Source organism: Cylas formicarius, unplaced genomic scaffold (assembly GCF_029955315.1).
Source record: "Cylas formicarius isolate icCylForm1 unplaced genomic scaffold, icCylForm1.1 PGA_scaffold_2__14_contigs__length_35257938, whole genome shotgun sequence".
Classification (NCBI taxonomy): Eukaryota; Metazoa; Arthropoda; class Insecta; order Coleoptera; family Brentidae; genus Cylas; species Cylas formicarius.
This window is the reverse complement of record NW_026844319.1, coordinates 12,705,996-12,731,766: the sequence shown is the minus strand read 5'-3', so window position 1 is coordinate 12,731,766 and position 25,771 is coordinate 12,705,996. Positions and strand designations below refer to the sequence as shown.

At 36.2% G+C, this 25,771-nt stretch overlaps 3 protein-coding genes across 3 annotated transcripts; 2 read left to right on the top strand and 1 right to left on the bottom strand.

Moving 5' to 3' along the window:
• Positions 1–23: 23 nt before the first annotated feature.
• LOC132698176 (uncharacterized) lies at positions 24–777 on the top strand. The gene is made up of 3 exons (XM_060664108.1): positions 24–300; positions 354–476; positions 529–777. The coding sequence occupies exons 1-3, from the start codon at positions 146–148 to the stop codon at positions 707–709; spliced, it is 459 nt and encodes a 152-aa protein (XP_060520091.1). The 5' UTR covers positions 24–145; the 3' UTR covers positions 710–777.
• Positions 778–836: 59 nt separating this feature from the next.
• LOC132698627 (uncharacterized) lies at positions 837–1,465 on the top strand. Its single transcript, XM_060664820.1, has 3 exons — positions 837–985; positions 1,036–1,155; positions 1,207–1,465. The coding sequence occupies exons 1-3, from the start codon at positions 837–839 to the stop codon at positions 1,415–1,417; spliced, it is 480 nt and encodes a 159-aa protein (XP_060520803.1). The 3' UTR covers positions 1,418–1,465.
• Positions 1,466–1,473: 8 nt separating this feature from the next.
• Positions 1,474–24,724, bottom strand: LOC132698457 (zinc transporter ZIP1-like). The gene is made up of 4 exons (XM_060664511.1): positions 24,501–24,724; positions 6,241–7,110; positions 3,696–3,905; positions 1,474–1,786 (listed from the first exon to the last, which is right to left on the bottom strand). The coding sequence occupies exons 2-4, from the start codon at positions 7,070–7,072 to the stop codon at positions 1,719–1,721; spliced, it is 1,110 nt and encodes a 369-aa protein (XP_060520494.1). The 5' UTR covers positions 7,073–7,110; positions 24,501–24,724; the 3' UTR covers positions 1,474–1,718.
• Between the last annotated feature and the right edge of the window lie 1,047 nt (positions 24,725–25,771).

The window sequence follows — 25,771 nt, the reverse complement described above, 5'->3', positions numbered from 1 at the left end:
TAATGAAGAAGAACCTATGCATAAGTCATTAAATTCCTCTAAACCTTGGTCAAAAAAATACCGGGTGCTGAGTATCGTAAAAGTTTCGGCAGAATTTTATTTTTAGAAATTAAAATTTTAAGCTTCAAGCAATTTAATATTCAGTATGGCATCACCTGACTCCAAAGTGTCTCTAACAAGCAAATTGGGACTGCGACCTCTGACAACGCAGAACATTCTGTTTCACTATGCCCCAGCACAAGGTATTCTCAGTTATACCGCACTTTCTGTTAACGTGATGAATCCGTCGCTTGTCCTGAGGTAATTGCCTCGAATATTATCGGTTTCCAACGTAAATTAAGTCTTGTTTACAGGATATTCCCTAAGAGGGACATCACAAATATTTTGCTGTTCAATTCGCTGGTAGGTTCTGGCTTGTATTTGTACAACCGGCCGCACTTGGCAGCTTTGCCGACCAGAGAAAAGCTTCTGTTCAGGTAGGTGATCTGACATAAAGTGCATTTTATAAGCCGTTTGGTATTATTGTAGCTCGTTTGGTGCTGTAACATTTTCTCTTGGTTCTGTTCTGATATGGGCCATAATTCGTAGCGTTGTGCCGCAAAATGTGGCCTTATGCACCGTTTGCGGCATTGGCTCAGGATTGGCTCTGATTAAAATTGGCAAAAGCTATACCGAAACCGTAGACTCTCTTGTCAGTAAGAAGCTTTAAAGACATGTACACTCAAATTTGTTGTAATTGTATTTATCAATAAATAAACTAGTAGTCGTTTTTTTAAGTAACAAGTGGTAGATTTATTTGTTTCGATTGACATTGACAACAAAATTCCCGTTTTACTATGGAATCTAGGGGGACCCAGTCTGAATTGCGCATTGATGGTGCCTGGGATGAATTTTTAAAAATATTTTGTGATGTGGCTGCTATTCAAGGCAGAATATCGTACTGTATCATGTCGGTGCACGCGGTCAATCCCCATATTTTTCGATAGTAAGACATGCCACACATCCTTTTAGGTCTCTTAAGAGTTTTGATTGTAGTCTTAGCGATTATGATCCCTACACTTATTTGTTGTGGAATATGATATATGGCATAACGATTATGATTGCCACTAGTCCCGCCCTAAACACCATAGTACCTTTCACAAGGTTCACTTTCGGGTAAGATGCGCGAGTTATATTAGTTGCGGCGAACAATAGTTTAGCTTGCAGTTTTATGGGATCGTTAGCCTTTAACTATTCGAGCCTGATGTTTTACGGATACCTGAGCGACATTTTTTACGATCGCCCGTTGCTGCTGACTGTGCTAGGTTTTATAAGTGGGCGCGTTATGATGGTTCATTTACTAGCGTTTTTATACCATATCGATAGCCTCGTAACCGGGACAAGACGCCACAGCGCTTTCGACGCCATGTATTTATGAAAATTTGATTCAGGGAACCCAGGGTAGAGTCTGTTCATTGATCAAACAGCACCATACTGATTTACAAAATTTATTTATCAAACCAAATGCTTCTGAGATTTGGTTAAACAAAATAAAAATAAAAAGCGAAATAAAAAGTTTGTAAGATTTAGAACAACCTTATCTGTCACTTGCCGCGTCACTAAACGAAGTATCACTTTAAGTCACATTTGGCAACATTTACTTTAAAGTCACGTTTTTTCGGCACCCCAGAACCGTTTTCCGTGACTTAGTTAAATGTCCATCCTGGTCGTGACTTCTGCTAATGGTGTTCATGGTGATGGTGGTGGGGATGGTCCCCAGCGCCTCCGTGACCATGATCGTGTCCAGCTAGAAAAAGCAATATATTTTTATATTTTTAGATGACAGCAAAAAAACATGCCGTGCATTATGTAAGGAATATGTTTACAAATTGAAATCACAATTAACGACTATATTAACCTAAACAACCAAATATCCGTTTCGATTTTGTAGATTGGTAGGGCGAAATCGAATGACTGGTCGCCTACCTAACAATGTAAAATTAACATTGCGGAAATATTACATTCTCCTATTGTTTACGACCATTTTTTGCCACTCCAACAGTTTTATACTGTTTTTAACGTTAAATATTGCATCACAAGGCGACTGAAAAAATATATCCGGGTTCTGGTACCTACGCTCATCCGTGGCACCTCATCTCAAACACTTCCTCGCATTACGTTAAAACAGGCGTGGTACGGCATGTATAATTTAAACAAATTGCCATTTCAATTAACCGCTCGTCGTAAAGGCAAGAACCACTTTTTTTCGTTGCGGAACGTACTGTTGAAGGTTACCTTGATACTTTGCGCTCGCGGCCGTATATCGGGTTTTCCTTTGTTCGTTTCACGGTGTTTTTTCTCCTGGCCAATTCGTCAACCTTAACTTTCTTCCTAAATCCCAATTAAAATTCTGCGCGCGCCGCGACATCGCCGATAGAAATCTGAAGAACCGGTGTAATTTAAATTACTAGGGTACCGCGATAAGAATAGAAATCAGTTTTTGCATCGGATCGACCACAAATCGTTTGTTTTTCGAGTCTACGTAATGCTCCATACACGCGGCGCACATTGACGACTAATTGAATTACAGCTGAAGTGCGTCGTGATCTGTGCCATTTTTTCATTGGTTTCACAGCCGCCCTTTCTTTTCGATACCCAAATCTATCCGTTACTCACGGAACAGCCGAGTTATTTTACGCTCGTATTCCCGATACTCAGTCATTGCATGTTCCACGGGTGCGACAGATATATTTTTATTCGTTTTAAGAGATTCAGGCGTAAAACGTTCACCCGGGAAGCGCTCGTATTGCGAGTGCTTTCCTCGCCGGGTGGCAATAAACACTGCTAGAAAGTGGGTCAACGGACTCGTTTACCCATAAAAGCAAAAGTTAACGCATCTGAGGTTACCACAGGTCATTTTGTTTGTGCGTTTGTTGTTAGGAAAAGCGTTTACAATCGACAGACCAAAACGGTTGGCAAACCATTTCAATAATCGTTCTGCCGTATACGGAGCGAATGGCAGCGAAAGCGCGTATTTTTCTACATAAACGCCGCTGATAATGGGTGCACTTTTCCCCCGTGTCACTTCAATCGTTTACGCGTTAGAAGAAGCAAATTGACTCGGTTGCGAAAATCGCGTTTTTCACCGCGTTCAGTTTAGCATATTAGAATTTGGCATGATAAATATGGACGTAATTACTATTAACTCAACCGGCAAATTGACCTATTACATCGCCTGTATAAGTACGTGGCCAATGAGTCAAATGAGTGCAATTTTTCACTCACGTCTTTTTTTAAAGCAATGAGTCATACGTCTCCGTCGTCGCAAGAATTGGGGCATCGTAAGATCATTGCCATTGACTTTTATGATCTGTGACTTATCCCGAATGCTACAGTTTTCCAATTCAGTGTCGAAACTATGTTAAGCGTGTCGATCGACGCATCATGTCGTAGAAGTCACAACAATGGACGAAACCGGTCGAAATTCAACAAAAATCCGGGGTAAAGGTCGGCGCACCGAAAAATAACGGTCAACCTCTACCGGGACCGAATTATCAGCGCGCTTAAATCACCGGAAGGTGTAACGTCAGTCGCGATGTCGTAATTTTTAGTCGTGAAAGTGCTTTTTAATATACTATCAGCAAATTATAAATTAACGACGTGATTAGTGGCGAAGTTGCCTTGGTGAAAGCCCATTGCGGAACAACGGTACTTACTCAGAGTTTGCAAGGCAAACATGACAACGAATCCAGCCAAAATGGCGAGCAGCTGCCAGATGCCGCTGTGCTGGTTGCCGCGTTCCCGCGATAGCACCTCGAAGAAGACCACGTAGAGCAATGTACCGGCCGCCATGCCCTGCAGGACCACGCAGGTGATGTCCTCTTGGTCGCTCTCAGTTTCCCGCAGCAGGATGCCGATTCCGATACCTTGAACGATAATAGAATCCATATAGTTACTAGAGATATAGAGGCCCTGCCTATGCCGATAATTCAGAAATTTACTAAGCAACTATGATTTTTTTAATAGTAGGTTTATTAACATGCGCATGCGCGAGATTTAAATTTCGTTTTTAACCAATCACCATTAACCATTTTTGCGGCAATATTTTCTCGAAACATCTCGTTAAATGTTCTCGGAAAACGAGTTAAGTTTGTGGAAATCATCCCCCAACCCCCTGTATCCACTGCTTGATATAGGCCTGCTCTAAAATGTTCTATCGTCTTCTGTCTTGAGCACCATTGATCGAATTTCCAGTTATGCTCTTTATGTCATCGCTCCAACTAGTTCGTCGTTTACCGGCTCCTTGGGTCGTCTCTCTCCGTTTTCCACTCTAATCTTGTTGTCGTGCTACATGACCCTTCCGTAGGCTGTATAATGTCGGTGACCTTAGTTGTCTTTGTTTGTGTTTGTCTGTTTTGTTTTATAACCGTGTTCCTATTCTCTCTTGCTTATTCCAAGCATAGCTCTTTCCAATGCTGTTCGTGTCACTGTTAATTTGTGAACTGGGTGTTTTGTATTATGCTCTCTTCGAATACATTTCTTTCCCGACACATAAGCAGGCTGCTCTTAAGTGTGTAACTACTTATTTCTGTCCACCTGGTTAATTTCCGATATACCAACTCGTATATTGTTTCTAGCCACTAGATTTGTCATGAACTTTGCTTTCCAGTTTTATCAGAATTTGCTTTGCGTCACCTTGGTTGTCCGTGTACTTGAAGGACAGTTCTAGTACTGCTGTAAATAATTTAGGTGATATAGTACCCCGTGTCTTATTCCCCGCTATATTGGGTCCTTATTTGCCATTTCGTGAAGTTTGACGCTTGCAGTGACACTCGAGTATATGTGTTGTATTAAGTTGGCATATCTAAAGTCAATTCTGCATTCTTGTAGTGATGCTAATATTGCAGGGAGTTTCACGGTATCGAAAGTCTTTTGGAAATCAATGAATCATTACCAATAGCGTATTATATTCAACAGATTTCAAAATTAAATTCTTGTCTGCAAGTTGTAATTGGTTGGTTAGCCGTTCCTAAGTACAGCCTGTTCTGTGGTTTAGTACAGGTCGAACTTGGTTTTTCAACGTTTCCTTATAATTTTATAATAATAATAAATAATTCTCCAGATTTGTGATATCACCCTGTTTGTCTGTAAGAATGGTGATTGCATTTTGCCAGTTATTGGTCTTCTCCCGGTGCTTTGTTATTTTTCATTTCATTTCATTTCTAAATGTATTTCTCCGTAATATGTGGTCGATCTTCAGATCCTACGTTCATACTTCTACAATCTCTAGGGTTTACCAAATTCTCGTTAGTCTACTTCTGTACAATTCTCGTTAAAATTTTCACTCTTCTTTTCTGCAATTTTTTTGTCTCATTGCTTTCATTTTTTTGGATCTTTTCTTTGATCTTTTCTATATTATGCCGTTCTAGGCGTCGTTATTGCTTTATTTAGGACTTCAAGCTGTTTTTCCTTTCCGTTTTGTTATGTTCTTATTTTTCTTCTTTCCTTCACGGAACTCTCTGGTTTGCTGGCTTAATTTACTTTCTCTGTTGTTTAATTTGTTACAGTATCCTTTTTGTGCGATTAGTACTGTTTCTATGCTAGCGTTGTTTAGAGTATTATCGCAGGTTTAAAGTGATAAATTTCTCCTATTCATAGATATAATCAAGTCTTTTTTACTGGCCGCTATATTTATCATCCTCCTTCTTTCGCTTTTCACTTTCACCCAAATTGTTGCTCTTAGAGCTCTAAGATCACTCCTCACTTCAAATTTGGTATGTGGAGAAATAGCTGTTCGGCAAGAAAATGGCGCAAAGTGCAGGTTAGATCTTTTACCGTACTAGGGTCACTGTATTATCTGATATGAATGATATGTGCAACGACACAGGGCGTTACAAAATATAAAAAAATGTAAATACGGGATTTTGACAGAGAACTTTCCATACTGACTGGCTTCTGGGTTATCCAACGTATTCTTAGTTTAATATATATGATATTTGTTAACGTTAGTGCGTTAAGGCTTGGTTTTCAAACGTTATGGGGGTATACAGTTTCTTACTGTCTGCCTGGCCTTCAAAGGTCAAATTCAATAAAAAAGAAACTCCAGTTGTATGTATACATCATAAAAGTGTCACATTTCAAAAAATATAATTTCGTAAATTTAAAATTCCCAATATATTCCATATTTGAATCAAAGTTAATTAACAATTACCATTTAAAAATACGAGGAAAACTTTTTTCTTCGCGTGGTAATAAACTTACCCAGTGGCGTAACCACGGCGAAGGTGCCAATATAGAGCACCACCAGCAAGGTTTTGGTCTTGGACGTGACAAGTTCGATCCCGACACAGAACCCGATCACCAGTTTGTGAGTGGCGATGGCCGCAAACAGGTACCACACCTTTTGGACGCTACTCTCGAGCCCTACGGCAAGGCCCTCGAAAACGGCGTGAAAACTAAGCGCAAGCACCGCGAGGAACCCGCTGAAGGAGTTCTTGATGGCGTCGTCGAGGCTGTGGTGGGCGTGGTTTGCGTGTTTCTCGAAACCGATCGTCGTTTGCGAATCAAGCAGGTCCTTGTTAGAGCTGGATATGTAACTGATGGTACCGTCGTCGATTTTGGTGAGCGTCACGCGCGGGATCGCCATGTTCTCGCTCTTCCTCGAGCTGCAACGCACGGACAACGAGCGGTGAAGGACAGAATTGTGCACCTTCTTGTCCAAAAACAGATGGACGAGCTCCTCGACGAGGTAAACAAAGAAGAACCCCGCACAGAAAACTACCTCGGAGATGGGAAAACCGATTTCGGGAATACGATGTTGCCGTTGAAGAGAACTGAAGTACTCCCGCACTTCTGGCTGCAGGTGGATGAATGTGGTGAAGAGCAGGACGCCTCCTCCAAAGCACAACAGCAGGGAGATGAGCAGGTTTTTGTCCCCGTCTATCGATTTAAGTGACGTCAGTTTGGACAGTTTGAGCGGAAGGACGCCGAGAAGAAAGGACGACAGTCCCAGCACCGCCATCGCGACCACTTTGGCGATGATAAGGTCGTTGCTTTCCGACGGCAGCGTCGAGTTTTTGAGAATGGTATCCATGGCCTAATTGGGCGGATGACTCAGCTTTCCATGGTAGCCTGCAATGAACGAGAGTGCATTATTGATTTTAAATGTCTTTTTAACTTATAAAGCGATACTTTAAGTGACCTTTATGATTAATTCTTGGAAGATCCAAGAGCTATACTATACTAGTCACAAAATCATCAGTACGTGACGAAACATTGCAAATAATATATGTATATATAATATATATAATCATCAAGTTGATAGCAGCATATCTTTTATGCCGTCTAACCCAATAGCCATCCAAAGTTTTTTTTCCATGTTACAACTGTTTGACGCCCGGTATAAGCCTTTGCAGTTGATAAATAATAATGGATTTTATTGCCTAACGGTATATACCGATATTTAATAAAAAGAGTTCAAAAAAGAACCAGGAAAAAAAAAGAAACTAGCGATGAAAGTTGCGCAACACTTCTGTAATATTGATTACATAATGACATTAATGTAGATAAACTGCCTTTAAAAATATCACAGAGGGATCTACCCAATAAATTTGTTCGTTGAATCTTGAAAGTAAATGTCAAAGTGTGCCTTGCATTAGCCAGCGGAACCACATCTCCATTAAAACAAGAACCTCTATAAACTGTCTTTGACCATACTTAAGAGATCAAATATGAGTTAAGTAAATTACTGCCTGGAAGCATATTCAAGCTTACACGTAGCGGTACACCATTTTAACAGCAACATAAGAAAATGCTGGGCAGTGCCGAATAATAAATCCATGGTTTGATTACAATATCAATTTGTTGAAGAAATAGGTGCTGTGAATCTCAATAGAAATTGTAAAAACAATAAGGAAGTTTGAATATTTCTCGTCCTGAGGCGTGATTGAAGTCTAATAACAAACGCTTAAATCGTTTGCAAATAGTAGAAAGTCGCATTTAATTTTGGTCCAATGTTTGCTTGAAGGTGGTAGACAATGATGAATGACTTCCATTGTCTTTAATTGTCGTTTTGGGTAGACAGACAGTCTACACTTGTTAACAGATACTGATACATCTGCCCGAAACGTTGTGTCAACAAAAAATAAAGACAATGAAAATTCGACAATCTCTAAATATTACTTATAAAAAGTTTCACATGTGTCGTCCACACGGGCATCATCAGAAATACAAAGACGTCAAGTCAAACGCACACAGACACAAATTGAAATCTGTGCGTTTGAATTGACATCTGTGTATGTCTGACTTCGGAGTTTAATTGAATCTCCTAGTATTTCTAATAATAGTCCAAGTATAGAACAGTGAAAATCATGTTCTATTAACATATTACAGTATTTCTTGGGTTTAATAAGTAGCTATAAGTCTGTTAACGAGATGTTAGCGTGAACCGAATAAGATCACAAAAAATGGGCCTTTTTTATCTCAATTTATCCGAATAAAATATCGATTCGGCTTGATGGTGGGGTTCATGTTCATTCATCAACTTATAGCTCGACTCGTTTCCATTGTTCAGAGTGTACTCCAAATCCCTCAAACTTAAAATTATGCTAACTATGGGTAAGATGTCCAATGTGCTGAAGAGAAGGGTTGCTGGCATTGCAAAGTTACTGGTAAAACTGTATGCATCTGTAGTCCAAGTCACACTGAGAATATAGTGTGGAGTCTTGCCAGTCGAGCAATAATCCGGTCTCAACAATTGTCATTGTCAACGTAGCTCTCAAAACTGTTGCCAGAATTGACACTAATAATAAGTTCAACCACGTTGTTATGGAGATTATCAGCCGACCACATTTTCTTTTCGTTTTTTTCTGACATGTTGAACATAATTACCCCAAATATGTTCTGTATTGAAATCAGAGTTGCTCATTGCCACATATCGCTTTACTCGATAGGTTAAGCTCATAGTAATTTTATATTTGTCATACTCATTTCTGTATGAACACTCTGATTTCAAGTAAAAGTCATGAAAGAATTTTTTTTCGAGCAATAAATCTTGAATTTCGGATATTTTTCCACCGGTCACTGGATATGTAAATTATTAAGAACTACAGGAAGCGTGATCTATAACAAAAAGTTTTTTGTCCATTCTTAGTTACTTCATAGATTCCGTATTTCGTCTGAGCAATAGAATTTCACTTTGTCTTTTTTGACGCGCATTGTGATCATTAGTTATTGAGCTATCTAAACCAAAACAGCAGCCCAGCAAGACGTCCAAGAAAAAGCTACGCAAAGCGACAAGTATTCTTACTTTACAAACACCAATTCAAACTTCACACCTTTCGGTATTGAGGGAGACGCCTAGATTCGATCTTGATGCAAAGCTGAGTGCTATGTCAAAGAGGAAATGTAATGGGCCTGTGGTGTAGGCTACGCTCCTTCACTTACAGATACAGATAACTCAGAACTAATAATACATCCTGTATAACTAAAACTAATACCATTGGTAATGCGCGCTTTCACAAATTCAACTTTCTGTCGTTCTCAGAACGGACGTCTTATGATTTTAAATAAATGGAATATAGATCAAGTGTTATATCACGTGCAATAAAAAATTGCGGGGGACCTTGACACCGCGAAGATATTTCCAGCGCCTCCCCCGCAAACACCGATATTAGACGTCCAACTTTGTGAAAGGATAGGTGAACGACCTTGGAAAAATTCAACAGTTTCTCGCTTAACCTTAAGGCGATTTCACGGATCGTAAACAAATAAAATCGCCGCCTTGTGCAATATCGCTGCAATTGCGAAACGCAACGAGTAAACAACCTGCCTGGACCAATTTTTGTAATCGCGAAAAGCTATGTGGCTGAAGTTAGATTTGGATTTGGATTTGCAAATATTGCAGTTGAACAGTTCGTCACTTATCTCAGTTAAAAAAAACATTCCTGTGGATATTCCGGGAAAGTAAGCACGGAAATATTATAAGGGAACTCCCTAAAACCATATCCATTGTTGCTATACAGAAAATAACCCCTTTTCCTCTCGCATCATCCCAAAAAATAAATTAATTTTATTACTATTTCGCAATCTTAGACCAATGAAGAGATACTTCAAAATAATGTATTATTCAACCACTTTGAAACCGTCGGGAAGATATAAAACAAACCCCAATAATGAGATGCCCTAAAATCCGTTTTGAAATGGTTGTCGTAATTAAAATGTATACACACCAATGTATATTTAATCATTTTTTATTGCTATGGTTAATTTAAAGATAATTTTGAAAAGGTGTATAGACCTATCTCAACTAGCACGATAACTATTGCTCCCACCCTGTTACCCTAAGCGGCATCAAATACAGAATTTAGTGCCCTATCGAATATTAGCGTTGCCTTTACTGGAAATGCTTTATAGTGAAACAGAATATGCAATTGCTATAAATCCCAAAACCTCAAATTTGTACGCATATGTCGTCCCCGAAAACTTTTAATGAACGCCTAAATAAATACAAAAATGGGAAGTACAACAGTTCTCCTGAATATCGCAAGCATCCATGATCGATGCGGAGAAATTTCGAGCTAAAAAGCAAATCTCTTCCAACACACTATTGTAAGACAGTAAAAAATTACAATTAGTTTACTGTGGAATACAAGAGCAAACATCCGAATCAAAAAGAAGGCAAAAACAAAAGGTTACACTTACACTTTTTACTCCTTCCTTCACATGCTCTTCTCCTTCTTCCTTTTCCAAAATAGATCTACACCTACTTCTTAAGCAGTTCTTAAAACTTTTGTCTTCTGATATAGCTATTAAGAAGCTATTCGAAGATTTTCAGTTTATAGAATACCAAATTGGAATAATGAGAAAAGTAAATTTTGGGCATTTCATTTAGGAGCGTCTCAAGGTCAAAAATATCTGGGACGTCAGATATTTTTGAGATTTCGAAATAAATAAAACGAATTTTAGGGCATTTCATGATTGGGGTAGTTTTATATCTTCTCGACGGTTTCAAGGTGGTTGAGCAATCATTTTGAAGCTCTCATAAGGGGCTTTTCAATCGTCTTGAATCTCTAGGACAACGTTAGATTTTTTCGAGATTGCGAAATAGTAATTAAATTAATTTATTTTTTGGGGCGATGCGAGGGGAAATGGGGTTATTTTCTGTATAGCAACATTGCATATGGTTTTTGGGAGTTTCCTTATAATATTTTCGTGCTTACTTTCCAGGAATATCCACAGGAACATGTTTTTTTAAATTAAGGTAACTAACGAACTAGTCCACTGTAAAATTCGCAAATCCGAATACAAATCCAAATCTAACTTCAGCCACATCGAAAACCTGTTCTCCCTACTTTTGTTTAGATTAAGATTCGAGGTAACGTGTAACCATAGACCATAGCTATCTCTAGAACGTTTTGCCATAGTATTCCAACGACAGAATATTTGTTTAGTGTATAATTTGTGGCGACTCGTTATAGCCGTATCAGTCGGTATATGTAGAAAAACCATTATTATAGTATCAAAGAAAGCGGTTTTTAGAACTGTCACTGGCATAATTGATTCATTTTCTGTAATCTGTCTGGTCGCTTATTTTTTACTCGGCGTTTGTTCATCAACGATAAGACTTAGCGTTAATAACGTCTCTAGTGAACTGCATTCCTAGGGTTTAAGCTCCTAAGGTCTTATGAAAAGTTAAAATAAAAAATTAAGAAGTAACCATTGCTGCTCGCCTATCCATCTAGCTCGCATAGGGGAGAATGGGGCAAGGCCCCTCACTTAAGCTTTTCATTATTTTTGTGGCTTTCAACCATCAGGTCGATTTATTTTTGACTAACTTCAACTAAATTTACCTAAATTTTTTCGAAGCTTCTCTAGTTAGCTAAATGGTTTCTCGCCCTTCCTCTGTTTTTTATTTTTATCTATATAGGGATCCACGAGGGCTGATGGGGTGTCTCAGACCCTCCGCACGGACGCATCTGATTTATTGTGAGTATGATTTATTGTGATTAACCAGACCAAAGAAATATCAGTGTGGACTATTGCTGAAGAAAACAAAAAAAAAGCGAAAATTCTCAGGAAATTAATTAAACTTACTCTTGGAAATTCCTATGATTGATATTGATTCTACTGTGAATTTAATTTGAATGTACCTTGTTAAGACATATAGGCAATCTAGCAAGTTGTAAATGTTGGCAACCCACAAAACGAAATCCTTTTAAAGGCGTTGCCACATTGGACATTCGTTGACCCGTTTCTATGAATCCGGATTTGAATAATCCAACAACTGTAGTATCGTATTTAAAAGATTAGTCTTAGCGTCTCTCGTTTGTAATTTTATAATGCGAATTTATTCTCTTATGGTGGCTCTACAACTATAACTAACAGTAAACAATCGGACGGTTTGGAAGTATTTCATAATGTTTACATGTTATCTTTGAACTTTTGTCCACCTCTACCTGCATAAGTTCTTGTAGGGCGTGGTTTGCGGAAAATGACGCAAGAAATACATTTTACGATGACATGTGGAAAGCGGATTTTAATTAAATTCTCTCTACTGCATAAACCGATAACTTAAAGGATATTTGTATAGTGTACCGTCAAGCTAGCAAAATTAAAAGCACTTCCTATGAAATTAAGCATCAATTAAATATTGTAAAAGGTCAAGTAACCATAAATCGCGTTGCTTCCAGTTGCTAAGCTGGTTTGTTGGCAATTTGCAAATATGCATTTAAGCGGTAGCTTTTAAAAAATAAAGTTTTTACATCAAAACTTATTATTACGCTAATTCTTATTAAATGTTTCTTGCGTGACATCCATCAAGAGAGCCATTTATTTTGTGTTTTTTTTTGAGAGCTAAAAGCTTTTCCTTTGCAAACTCTCAATGATTCCGTATGTACCAATACTAACCGATCTATTTTTTGAGCAATATCAACAACAAACAATACCGTCATTCCAAATTTTATCTCCAAAGTAGCTTAATATTTTTTCCGTCACAGGTCTCATTAAATTATAATGTCTGAAATAGTTTAATTATAGCCGACGAAAGCTTACCATTTTCTAGTGATTTTGTTTCTAAAAAAATATATTCAATGCCACTACATCGAATTCGGTTAAAAATGTCTACCATTACTACCATGATTGCTCCGTAAACGGACCAACTCATCAAAGAACCCAATATTTCAGAAGTGTAAAATTTCATGTTAATTTGGATAAAGACGTTACATATTTGTTCCATTTATCTGATACCTGCCAATGATTGTATGACATAATAATAATAATAATAATAATCAATTATAATTATAATAGGGTAAACTTGCCCAAATCGTACCAGTTTTGAACAACTTGTTGTAGATTTCTCAAAAATGCATCAAACACTATGAAATTTTGGTTGTTAAAACTTTATTATAGAAGAAACATTAGACATGTGTTAATACTTAAAGAAACCCTGTTTTACTACTCAAAATAAAATATTTAAAAAAATAATGAAAAAAGTACGATTTAAGACCATATGTCTTAACTCGTACCGCACTATTCCTAAATCGTACTTCTGATGCAATGTTGGCAAGTGTAAGAATATGTGGCTTTTCCTACACCTGCACAGTTGTTGTGCACCCATATGTTGCATTTGATGCATTGAATCATTGATTTTTCTTCATCTTTGCGGCATAAAATGCAATACCAAGTATTAGAAGTCTTTTCTATTAAAGAGCGTTTCTTTGGTTTTGTTGGTCCATCTAATTTATTTTCCAACATATTTTTATATGGACTCGCAGTAAGGCCTACGGCCTTGCTTGTTTTCTTAGATGTTTGCGGTGGAAGTTGATATATTGGTGACAAATTCTCAATAACCGTGCGGATGGATGCGTCAGTTTGATCGTGTGCATTTGTAGAAACATTCGCTGTGGAAGGACCAGGATCCGAAAGTTGCATATCAGTTTGGGTCATTTCATTTTCATCGAGCACGACATATTCTTCATCTGGTATTCGATGCCTGTTGCAAGGCCACAATCCACAAGTTTCAAAACCTTTCATAGCGATGTCCATACAAACCGATCTAGGATATGCCACTCCCAAAATTTCAGATATGTTTGATTGTTTGATTGTTTCACCAGGGTGATTTCTCATTAAAACTGCACATTCTTTGTTAAAATTAGTTTTTAATGACTTAAAGAATGATCTATCCAAAGGCTGTAGTTTGTGTGTTGTGTGCGCCGGCAAAGAAAACATTACGATACCGTATTCTCTAGCAAGGTTTATGGCTTCTAGATTCTTAGTATGTGTGGTATGTCCATCTAATATTAATAGAATTTTATGATTCAATTGTTTTTCCAATTTTAAATGATTTATGAAATGTTGTAACCATTCGACAAAGATTGAAGCGACAATCCACCCACTCTCAGAACAAGTGTACAGCGTTTTAGGCGGGCTACCACGTTTATGATGTCCGTCATTCTTTTGCGTTTGAAGATCCACATTGGAGGAATAAAGTCTCCACTAGCATTCATGCAACAAACGCATGTAGTGTTAATTCCACGTTCTCCGCTAGTGACTGCTTCGACTTGATGTTTTCCTTTTAACGCTAATATTTTAGCAGGCTTATGAACGGTATTAAGACCTGTCTCATCCATGTTAAAAATTTCGTTAGGTCCAAATTGGAAATCATTTAGAATCTTTTCGTATTTGTCGAAAAATTCTGATACAATGTTTTTGTTAAATCCTTTACATCGTGCCATTGATGTTGGTTCAGGCATTTTTAAGGCACTTTCTGGGTGGTTTTTCATAAATTTGTAATACCATTTCCAACCGGCTAACTCTTGCACCTTATGAAATCGGTGCGGAAGTTTGTATTTTTCTGCCAACTGAAATGCTAGATGTCTTAAATCTGTGATAGTTAACCCAAAGATCCTAGACTCCAAATCCAAAATGTGATGAACCAATTCGGTCTCCATTTGCTCCGTCAAATCGCTTGGTCTTCCTATTTTTTTCTGAGAATTTAGACCTTTTAAATGACGTCGAAAGGTCGGTTTTGGAATACCATATGTCCTGCATACTTCATTGAATCGTAATTTCCCATTATTAAAATCTTGTATTGCTGCATTCATATTTTGCATAGACCATTTATTATATTGTCGTTTTGCCATTGTGTGCTAAAAAAAATTATTTTTATTTTTTCCTCTCATAAAATGATAAAATTAAAAATTTGACAAATATGTATAAACAGAAATTGATTGGTTAAAACCAAAATGAAAACAATTTTATTTCGTATTCCTAATTTGTACCGGTACGAATTAGGATGTATAATAAAGTACGATTTACGCTCAAAGTCCTCTTCAAAATACACTTAACTCTTTTAGGTTATGAGAAAACGCTGCGCGCTAATTCTACCACCAAATGAATTGTAAAGAAATACAATTTTTGAAAACCGTATGATTCACAATTTTATGTTTATAGAATTCTTACAAAAAACGCTAAAATTTGACAAGAAAACTGAAAAAAACTTACTTTTATCAGTAAAATTTCATCTCGCACAGGAATCACTGCTTCGGAGCATCACAGCTGGTTAGCTTAGCACTAACTCAAGTAATCACCGACAGATGCCGCTGTATGTTTTATAAATTCTGAGTAATTTAGGTGGTACGATTTTCGCGCAAGTACGATTTAGGCAAGTTTACCCTAAGTAATCAACTATAAATCAGAAGCCTTTTTCATACTCTAATTCCGTTCATCCTCACCCTTTCTTTCGGTGATATATTACGTTCTATCGCTAATACTAGGATGGAACAGTATCTGGTTCTTCCAGACGTCTGAAATTTTTGTTTAAAAAAGCCCTTGGTTGACCATGTCTTAATTAAAAATGATTATAATTTGAACTGTATTTCTGGTACAACAATAATTATTATATAATAATAATAATAATATTATTATTATACACAGGCGTTTAGTTATCGTACTTTCAGAACTTTTTTTTACGGATACGGATCTGTAAACGAAGGAGATATAGAATTCCGCTCGTAGTTAAATGCAGTGAGTACAAATAAGTGTTTCTATTTAATAACTTTTGGTTTACATATTCGTGATCGTTTTCACAAGAAAGAAAAGTCGATTTAATGTTTACCATCACTATCGCTTGAGAGCTTTTTCTTAAAATTTGTGTGTTGCTTAAAATCAGAATCAAGAACTACAAACTGGAATTACTTATTTGGGGTTACCTATCGAGGTTGTCTTTTTATTGTTGACAAACCTGTTTTATTTGCAATCACTTGCAAACTTTATGACTGCGCGTCAAACGGTTTGGGAATATTTAGGAAAATAATAATACCAATAATAATAATAATATAATAAAATATAATAATATATCTTTTATTTGTCAAAAAAAAAAGGAAATATAATTTCATAAATTATACTACAAATCAAATTTTCACAATAAGGACTTACTGTTTCTACTTTCTACTTCGACTTTCTAAAAGAAAACATTTAGCGAGAAGGCCCTAGAGATTACAAGAGGATCGAACCTAGAAGCGCGCTAATATATCGCGACTATTAATTGAAGAAGAAAAGAAATTAGAAAAAAAATGTTGAGGTGAGTATATTGCCACAGGAAACGTGACCGAGCGGAAGTATCCCCCAGGGGGGTGGGGGACAATCGGAGAAAAAAGCGATCCAAACCCAAATCGACGGTGAAGTTGCCATAGGAGTTTAAACAAAACACTCAAGATAAATATAAAAAAACTATTGAATAATGAAATTAATTACTCTCAAAGTAGATTTTGTTCTGTAAGTAATTTACATTTTATTAATTTTGTGTACACAGATAGCCCTAATTTCCTCATCTGACTGGTAAGGTAAGGTAATATTTTCATTGCCACACAATTAAATGATCTCTGAAGTGCTGACTTTGTAGGTAGGTTATTCCTTGTTCTTTGGGAAGATGGAAGAAGTTGGGACACCTCATTATGATACGTTGGTTTATCTGATTTCACAATTTTATAGAGAAACCTGTACGTATGCGATTATCCATGTTTAAAATATCAAAATTATTCAAAAAAGGAGATATATGACCACGGTAAGGTATGTTATTGGCAAAACGCATATAAAAGTTTTGCAATTTTTGTATTGACCTTTTAGTTTGCCAAGGCAAACAGTCTTCATATGCAATATCTGCGTAATTAGATAATGAACGAACTAAGACGCTGATTTAAAGAATTGTCAAAAGTCAAACTTAATTTTTTTGCTGTATTTACAATTGGAAAAACTTTATTTTTAATCTCAACGTAGATTTTTCGTTCAATGTTTTCTCGAAAGACCTTGTTTTTATTGATGCTAACGAGTTGAGATTTTTGAGGGTTAGGGTTTTCGTTGTGATTTGTTGCAAATAATTTCAAGTTGTTAAAATTTGCGTTACGTTTTTGTTGAATTTCTGCAATGGATTGGATACTGATTGGTATATGAACTTCAGAATCATCGGTAAACTGTTTAAGCTTAGAATGTGTTACACCCGGATTCATATTAGACACATATAAAGAGAAGAGAATTGGTGAATTGGTGGAACACCTTGCTTAATCAACTTTAATTTGGAAGTTAGTATCAAAGACTTCGTTGTTGTACTTTTTGTAATTACAACTTGACTGTATCTACCTGTTAGAATGTCTTTCATAAGATTTACGGAATTACTTAAGAATCCAAAATACTTCAATTTTGCAAATAATAAATTATGACTCGAAGTCACTCAAGTGACTCAAACGTTTTACTTAAATCAGGCATAGCTATACAAGTACAATACAATCACAACCGAAATTCGATTTCCCACCATCAAATATTCATTTATGGTAAAGAGTTGCAGATGTCCCACATGTGGACGTCGCATTTGCATAAAATTCGTCCCGCCTAATTAACGATAACATCGACACCTGCGAATTAACCTGTTTCCGACCCATTATTTTTTGCGCCAAAATCTGTTACGTAACGTCGTCTCGGGTTACTGGGCTTTAGGTGGTGGGGGTAAGGGGCTTTCCCGAACGGTCACGCGCTGCGACCGCATTCCTCTATCAATAATTGCGGAATGCTGATGTCCCATAACTTTTCCTATTAACAGCAACGACCATAAGAATTGCATGGACTGTTAAATGAAGAGACGAAATATTCGCTATGATGCCGATTCCATATATTTTTTAATCGAATTCGGTACAAAAATGTCTACTACTACTACAAACTGCTACTGCTACAAAAAAATAAACTTAATCTAGATTTGTATAATATTTTTGTAAACACTCTTTTTCGGTCCAAAAATATTGATGTTAAACGACTTTGCATTAAAAAATTCAAACAATTATCAAAAAAGATTTTTTTTCTATTCTATAAACGAATTTGTTACACATCATACAGAAGATCTAATTTATTTTAAAAATTAATTATTCTTAGAGTGTACCTGCATATACAAAGTTTTACTTTCTGGTTACACTGGTTTAGCTGTTTATGTGTAATATATTTATCTTGTTTGTACTCTTCCCGACTTCAAAAATACGTTTTTGTATTTATAAGTGGTCAATAAACGATTATTTATTTATTATGATTGCTCCGTAAACGGACAAACCCATCAAAGAATCCAATATTGCCGAAGGGAACATATTTTAGTGTAAAATTTGTTAATTTGGATAAAGACGTTACATATTTGCTCCATTTATGTGATACATGATGATAATTGTTTTGTTTATAACTTCAACCCACTTTTAATTAATTAGTAGATAACAATGGAGAAGAAATTTTCGATGGTAATAAAATTAGACGAGAAACATAGAAACGGTTCCAAATTGAAAATTATGCTAACTGTAATTTTTACAAATACTTAACACACATCTAACTAAACAGCTACATCATTCGTAAGAATCCTGAAATAACCATAAATTTGACAGTTTCAGTGCTCAGTCCTCACCTATGGACTGGAAACCACAACCCTGACTTCTAGATAGGTCAACAAACTGAGAGCAATAGAGAGATTCATGCTGGACATCAACATCGAGACCATATACGTAACTAGAAAATGAGACAACGAACGATGGACAAAATATATGCAATGCAAGACTGCATACAAGTAGTATTGGTAGATATCTAGTAAGATGGAGAGTGGTATCAGATAGAGAAGAACCGATTAGGTGAGAGAATGCGTATATCAAACACTGGATGTTGAAAGGCTGCAGAAGAAAAAGATTGATCATTACAAGGCTATCCCCGTTTTGATTCGGCGAGGTTAATTAGATTTTGGGTTAATGCGTTTGAAAGAGAAGGCGCCACCTTACAGCTCCCCGAAGACTGCGAGCAGTCTAACCAAAGATTTAAAATTTTAAAAATATAAAATACAACTTTTATTTAGATGACTTTGTAAATAAGCAAGATAGTCATACTTTTTACAAAACTTCTGGATTTCTCCTGCCTCGGTTTTTGCTGAGTCGAACTTGCTGACGTTTCGCCAATCATTCTGTTGGCTTCTTCAGAGCTTGACTGAAACTGGCTCGTATTTTACTCTGTACCTGCTTGTGTATTGTTCGACAGGGGCGGAGCTAAATGAGGGGCATGGACACCGTCTCGGATGACTGATTCCCATATCGGTGACAGGTAGAGACCTGAGTCACGATTAAGATTGTCAGGTTGTTTATAGATTTCTATAGACTCTCGGATTTTTCGTTGGTAGAAGAACTGATTACATGCAAGAATTTTTTTTTATCGAATAAAATTTTATGTTCGGTTTCATGAGTGTGTTCGGAACAGCTGATGAGTTTATTTGTCTTACACGTAAGGCTCTTTCGTGTTCTTTGAGTCTAGTTTATATTTTTCGTCCGGTCTCTCCAATATATTCTTTGCCGCATATGCAATAATAGATACATGCAAGACCTCAAGCAATTTTAACAGGTTGAGGCAAATAATGCGTGAATAACTTCAGAATATCACTTCATATCTCTGTCAGCGATTAATTGTGCATTTCTGCTTCTGTCTTGTCCCGGACTTGATTAACCATGGTTTATTTTCAATAAGTACACCAATATTAGTTTTCGTGCTATCTCTCTTAAAAAGTGTCCAATTTGCCCCACTCTGTACATAAGTATGTGGCATCAAATCGCAAATTACTCATTTTAATTCAGCTGTGCTACGGATACATCTTAGACATACGCTACACGCGTGGAGAGCGTAATCTATCGAAACAAAGAGGCTTTGTACACGAGTACATCCTGTCAGTATATACATAATTTATGACCCAGGCGGTCTACATCCATACGCAGCGTACTGTGGGAATTAAACACAACAAATTGCGAAGGCATTGTCTGGCTTTAATTCGTGACAAGTATCTCCGCCACTGTGCGAAATACGGGGTCTAACACGTTGGGTGTCTCTGAGTGAAACCATTCTCGAATTTATTCCCCAATGGTAGCGCTGCTATTAGAAAATTAACGTTTTACCACCAAGCATAATGTTTACATGTTACCTTTCACTTTTTGACCTGTTCATTGTACCTACATAATTAGTGTTATTAGTGTTATCATGTTTTATGGCGTGGGGTTTGTGGAAAATGACACACACGTTTCTTCGGCAAAATTAAAAGTACTTCCTATTCAAATGAATATTGCAAATGATAAATATGCATAGGGTTGTGGAATTGACCGGTCAATTTTTTTTTGTGTCAATTGACCGAAATAATTTTTAAAATGCCATGAAATTTATATTTATTTATATTGTGGGTTACGGGAACCGAACGGAGTCGGTATTATTATTGGGATTCCCCGAATCGCTAGTATCGTATTCTGATATTCCTTGAAGAGGGTTATAGGTAAATTGAAAATCACAAATGCATAATAATTTATTATAAAATACATATTATTATTAAATAATGATAGATAACACTCTACAATTGCAAGGTGGTATTTAAAAAAACTTTTGACTAGTCAACTAAGAAGTGGTGAATTGACGGTCAATTGACCAGCTCCAACTCGTAAGTATACATAATTCACGTTGCTTCTAGTAGTAAAGCTGGTTTGTTGGTAAGTTGCAAATATATTGCTAAATATGTGGTAGGTGGGTTTAAGAAATAAATTTTTTTAAAATAATTGATATTTAATATTTTATGAGTGACTACCATCAACAGTTCGTTTTGTCTTTAATGTTGAATAATTGGATGAATCTATAATAGCACTAAATCTCGAACCATACCAAACGTGGCGGAATATGTATGATATCAATGTCTATGATATCACTACCTATGATATTGAAAGTGCGCAAAAAAAGGTTGAATTTATTTATTTTTACCAAACACGTTCATTAAAAGTTTACGGAGATGTAATCTAGAAACGCCTTTTAATTTTTGGTGTACTTCTTTTGAAAAATATTTTCAACGTTCTGTCACTTCCGGTTCAATCGGAAGTTCCTGTCAACTTACTTATTTCAAATGAACACCCCGTATATTATTACATTTTGAGATTCTGTGCGAAATTCAAAACATATTTTACGGTACGGTATGGTATGGACGCTATGGTATGATATGGTATGGTACAGTATAGTATAGACTCTTACGCCTCCAGCTCTCTCAATATTTTTATTTGAGCTATTGATGTTCAACTTAATATGAAATATCTGTCTATACGTTCATATCTTTTTTTGTATCAAATATGTGAAATTATTATTTTTAAAAAAGTTTTTGTTATCAGATTTTTTGGATGCTTTAAGATGCACATTTACGGATTGTCACATTAAATGTTTAATTTATTTTTCAATACGTACAGATACTAGGTTTAATGTAATCAAGACTTTTATTATTATTACCATTATCATAAATATATTTTTAAACAATATCAACATAAAAAATATCATGCAAACATAAACCGTAAATGGAAACAATGCAAAAATTCACAATATTACTTCAAAACCATAGTAACATCACTTTTCGTTAGAAGTCTCATTAAATTCTAAAATTGCGAATTGAGATTTTTGTTCTCCGCACAAAAATACCCAGTGGCATGGTTAGAGGAACCATCTAAATATTTTATTAAATGAAATTAAGGTTTAACATTGCAACGAGATCGAATTAAAAAGATGCTTATTTTGCTTAAGTTCGATGATCACTTTTATCTAATAGGAACAAGATTGCGAAAATGTAACTTCAATAAATTCACCGGCGGTACGCCATAATTTTATGCTTAAAATATCCAGATTCTTCCAACTTTTACACTACTGGTTATTTCAGGTCGATTTCTTTTTAAAATTATATAGCTAGTGAGTGTTGCACCTTGCCAAATTTCATTAAAATAGTTGAGTGCTTTAGAAATTCTTTAAGATTCATTAAAATTGTGCCTTATTGAAATAGTAACAATAAAAAATTTACATTCATTGCAAAATCTTATCTTATATGTAGCTACTACTAATTCGGCTGCAAAATGGATTTAAATCCGTATGTGCACGCCCAATCAAATTATAATTTATTTATAGAGCTTAAGATTATGCATATTCAACGTTGCAACTAATTTCGGTGGCGACCATAGTCGTAGTTAAACTTTGCGCCGCAAAATTATTTTTGATCCCTATTGTAAATTCGATAAAATTGCTTGCTGGTGACGAAAACACTTGAGAAGGATAAAGCAGTACCGCCAAAGAAAACCTTTTATCTTGATGTGACGTGGATTAATCAAGGTTATATACTGTAGAATACACCTTTCCATTTGATACGATAAATACATAATTCCCCATTTACAAATGGAAAGCTACAAAAATAATAATAATAGTCCATGGCTTGTATGGTCACTTTTCTCCACAATTTCTTGTTGTTACTTTCTCTTACTATTTGCTGATCCCCATGCTTTCTTGTTTTGGACCACCCTTTCGTTTTTTCCTCCCATAGAATTATTAAGTAGTTTTCGGATCCTATCCTATATAAATCTGTTTTGTTCCGCTTTGTTTAGTGTACATACTTCACTCCCATAGGATGGGTCTTGTGACTGTTTTGTATAGTCTCATTTTAGCTTTCCTGTGGTTTCCTGCCATCAATCTTTGTATTTCTATTGTCTAGTCCGTTCCAAGGTAAGTATATTTTTCTACTTCCTTGACTCTGTGGGTTTTATTACTGTTAACATTTTAGGTATTGGTTTCCCATTCTCCATCTGTTTAGCTCGTGTACTCTGTGTACACGTCTTCTCTTTGTTGACTCTAAAACCAAAAGACACTGCTTTGTCTTACAATATCTTTACACTTTTTTTGAGTTCTTGTTTACTCCTAGTGAGCAGTGCTAAGCCATTCTCAAAAGCTGAGCATTGGTGCCTTTTCTGATTAGTCTTGAGATATGGATTTTTGCCTGTCTTAGAAATTCTTTAAGATTCATTAAAATTATGCACTAAGCACAGACTGAATAATACTGAATGAATGAGTCAACTCGCCTTACTGCTTCCTCGACTTCAAATTTATCTGTTATCTGTTCTTCTTCTTCTATCATCTTTCTTAGTTTGTTACCAATTCCAAGTTCTTTCAATGCGCATTCTACATACAAAAAATTCGACCAGATAAAACCAGGCAAAAAGATAACGCGTATTAATTCATTAAATTAATAATCAAGGTTTGCCAGATTTCAGCCGGGAAATATTGAAGATTACTTTGGAGAAATGATAAAATATCTTCCGACTGCTTCAGTATATTCAGTAGTAGTTGTAGATAAAGCATCTATCATTCGCGACGCATAGAAATTTCAAGTTCATCTTGAAGAAAACAAGAAATGTGGTTTATTGAGTTGGAAGATAATTTGATAAAGTAGGAACTACTTACTACATACAGCAAATTTACACATCATGTTTTAATAAAATACATTGCGGAAGCTATAGCAGAAATAACATAGCGAAACCGCAATATGGGGAAGTGACACAAGAGAATTGGCAAAAAGTACTTCAGCATGTCAAAGAAGAAGAAAAAATGTAGAATCTTGATTACTTGATCGATCGCTACATCGAGCCGTTAAGTATAACGTCAAGAGGAGATGATAGTTCTTCAGATGACCGAGAATATTATAATTTTTTATAATTTAATTAATTCATTTTCAGTGTTTGGGAATGGATACCCATAGGCAAACCCGGGTAGTACTACCTGGTCTCTATAAAAGGAAATTATTTTGCAATGAAATCAATGCCAAATAATGGAAGTGGTTAAACTATTTCTGATTTTTGTAGTCTCCTGCCATACCTAATCATTTGCTCTATACATTGCAGGTCATATCATTGGAAAAAAAATTCTTTTTTCGCAAGCAATCTACAATTTCACTTGTAAAAAATATTAATTTCTTTTCATAACCACGCCGCTGGTGAAAAATTATATTATCTACCGAGTTTTGATAACGAGGCGCATCTGTTTAAAGCAGTTTCGGAGTTATTAAGAAAAAACGATTTTTGTTAAAACATTCAAGACCGCAGAAAATTTTCGCAAATGATTTTTTTTTAAATAAAAACCATAAATCAAATTCATGCCACTTTTTCCTGTCAAAAACGAGACTTAAATAAAGCTACCTGAAGTTGGTCGTCCTCGAATCGTTGCCACAAAGACGCAAACGTTCTCGTTTATCCACGAAACATATTGCGCGATCCAAAGTTCCGCGCGCGTCTCGTTTCTCCGACCAGAGAATCAAACTGAACGCAACACCAGGCACCTACTGCGATCAGGAAAAAGAAGGGTCTCGACACTCACTTCCACCGCCTGCTGATTTCCCGGACGGCCGAGCAGGGATATCGGCACGAAGAGATCGTCGTCAATTTATACCTCGCGAAGACATTCGACGTCACGTGACAGTTGGCCTTTCTTAAAGTCTGTTTTCAATTAGTGCGGAGCAATAAAACACGATAAATAGTCATGACTGTTATAATAATAAGTAAATCGAACCGGTCCAGGGAAGTAGTAAGGATATTGAAACACAAAATATGTCCCTGTTAAATCACTTCAAGTACATAATTAACTCTATAATTGTCTCCAACTGCTCTCTGCTATTAATTCACACTAAGTTTTACCATATTCGTTTGAAGAGGATTCAAATCGAAGTACTGAGGTTGTAATCTAAGAAGTATATTACCGGATTTTTTTATGACCTCGTCTATGAAATTAGTTTTTTTCTACTCCCTTCTGTAAAATAGTTCTGACATTTTTACCGCACGAGTTTCGAAGATATTACCGCCCTGCTTTGACGTTTGAAACTTGACGGTCATGTCAGTGAATGTCTTCGAGTTGTTTTACAAAAAAGTACCCAAAGACTAACGGTCGTGGAAAAAGTATAGAATGCAACACGTTTGGTAAACTTTTAAAGCCACTCGTTTGTTAAATACTCGATCCGCTGCGCTCCGGTCATGCCAAATAAACTCGTGACTCAAATGCCGTTTACCACACTTGTTGCATAATGTATATATACGATTTGATTCTTAAAACTTCAACTAGTTGTTTTATGTATAGGCACCTTCAAAATAAACTTTTGCAATACCTCTTCTTTGTTGCTGACAGTTTTTTAGCTAAAGTGCTGGGATACCCAACGTTATCATAAACTATTACTTTGCCTAGTGGTATATCTATAAACTTTTTACTAAATTCTCAAAAAGTTCATATCCTGATGGTAATCTAATGAGCAGTCTTTAATGTTTTTCGCTGAATGTAGAAAAGCATTTGGCACACAACCTTCAACACGCAACAACATTCAAAACGCAGTTCGATGAGTTTTGTTACTCTTTTTTTATAGTGTAGTGGATGGCGAACCATATCTCCATTATAACCATCGTTAGATTTTTTAATGAAATTG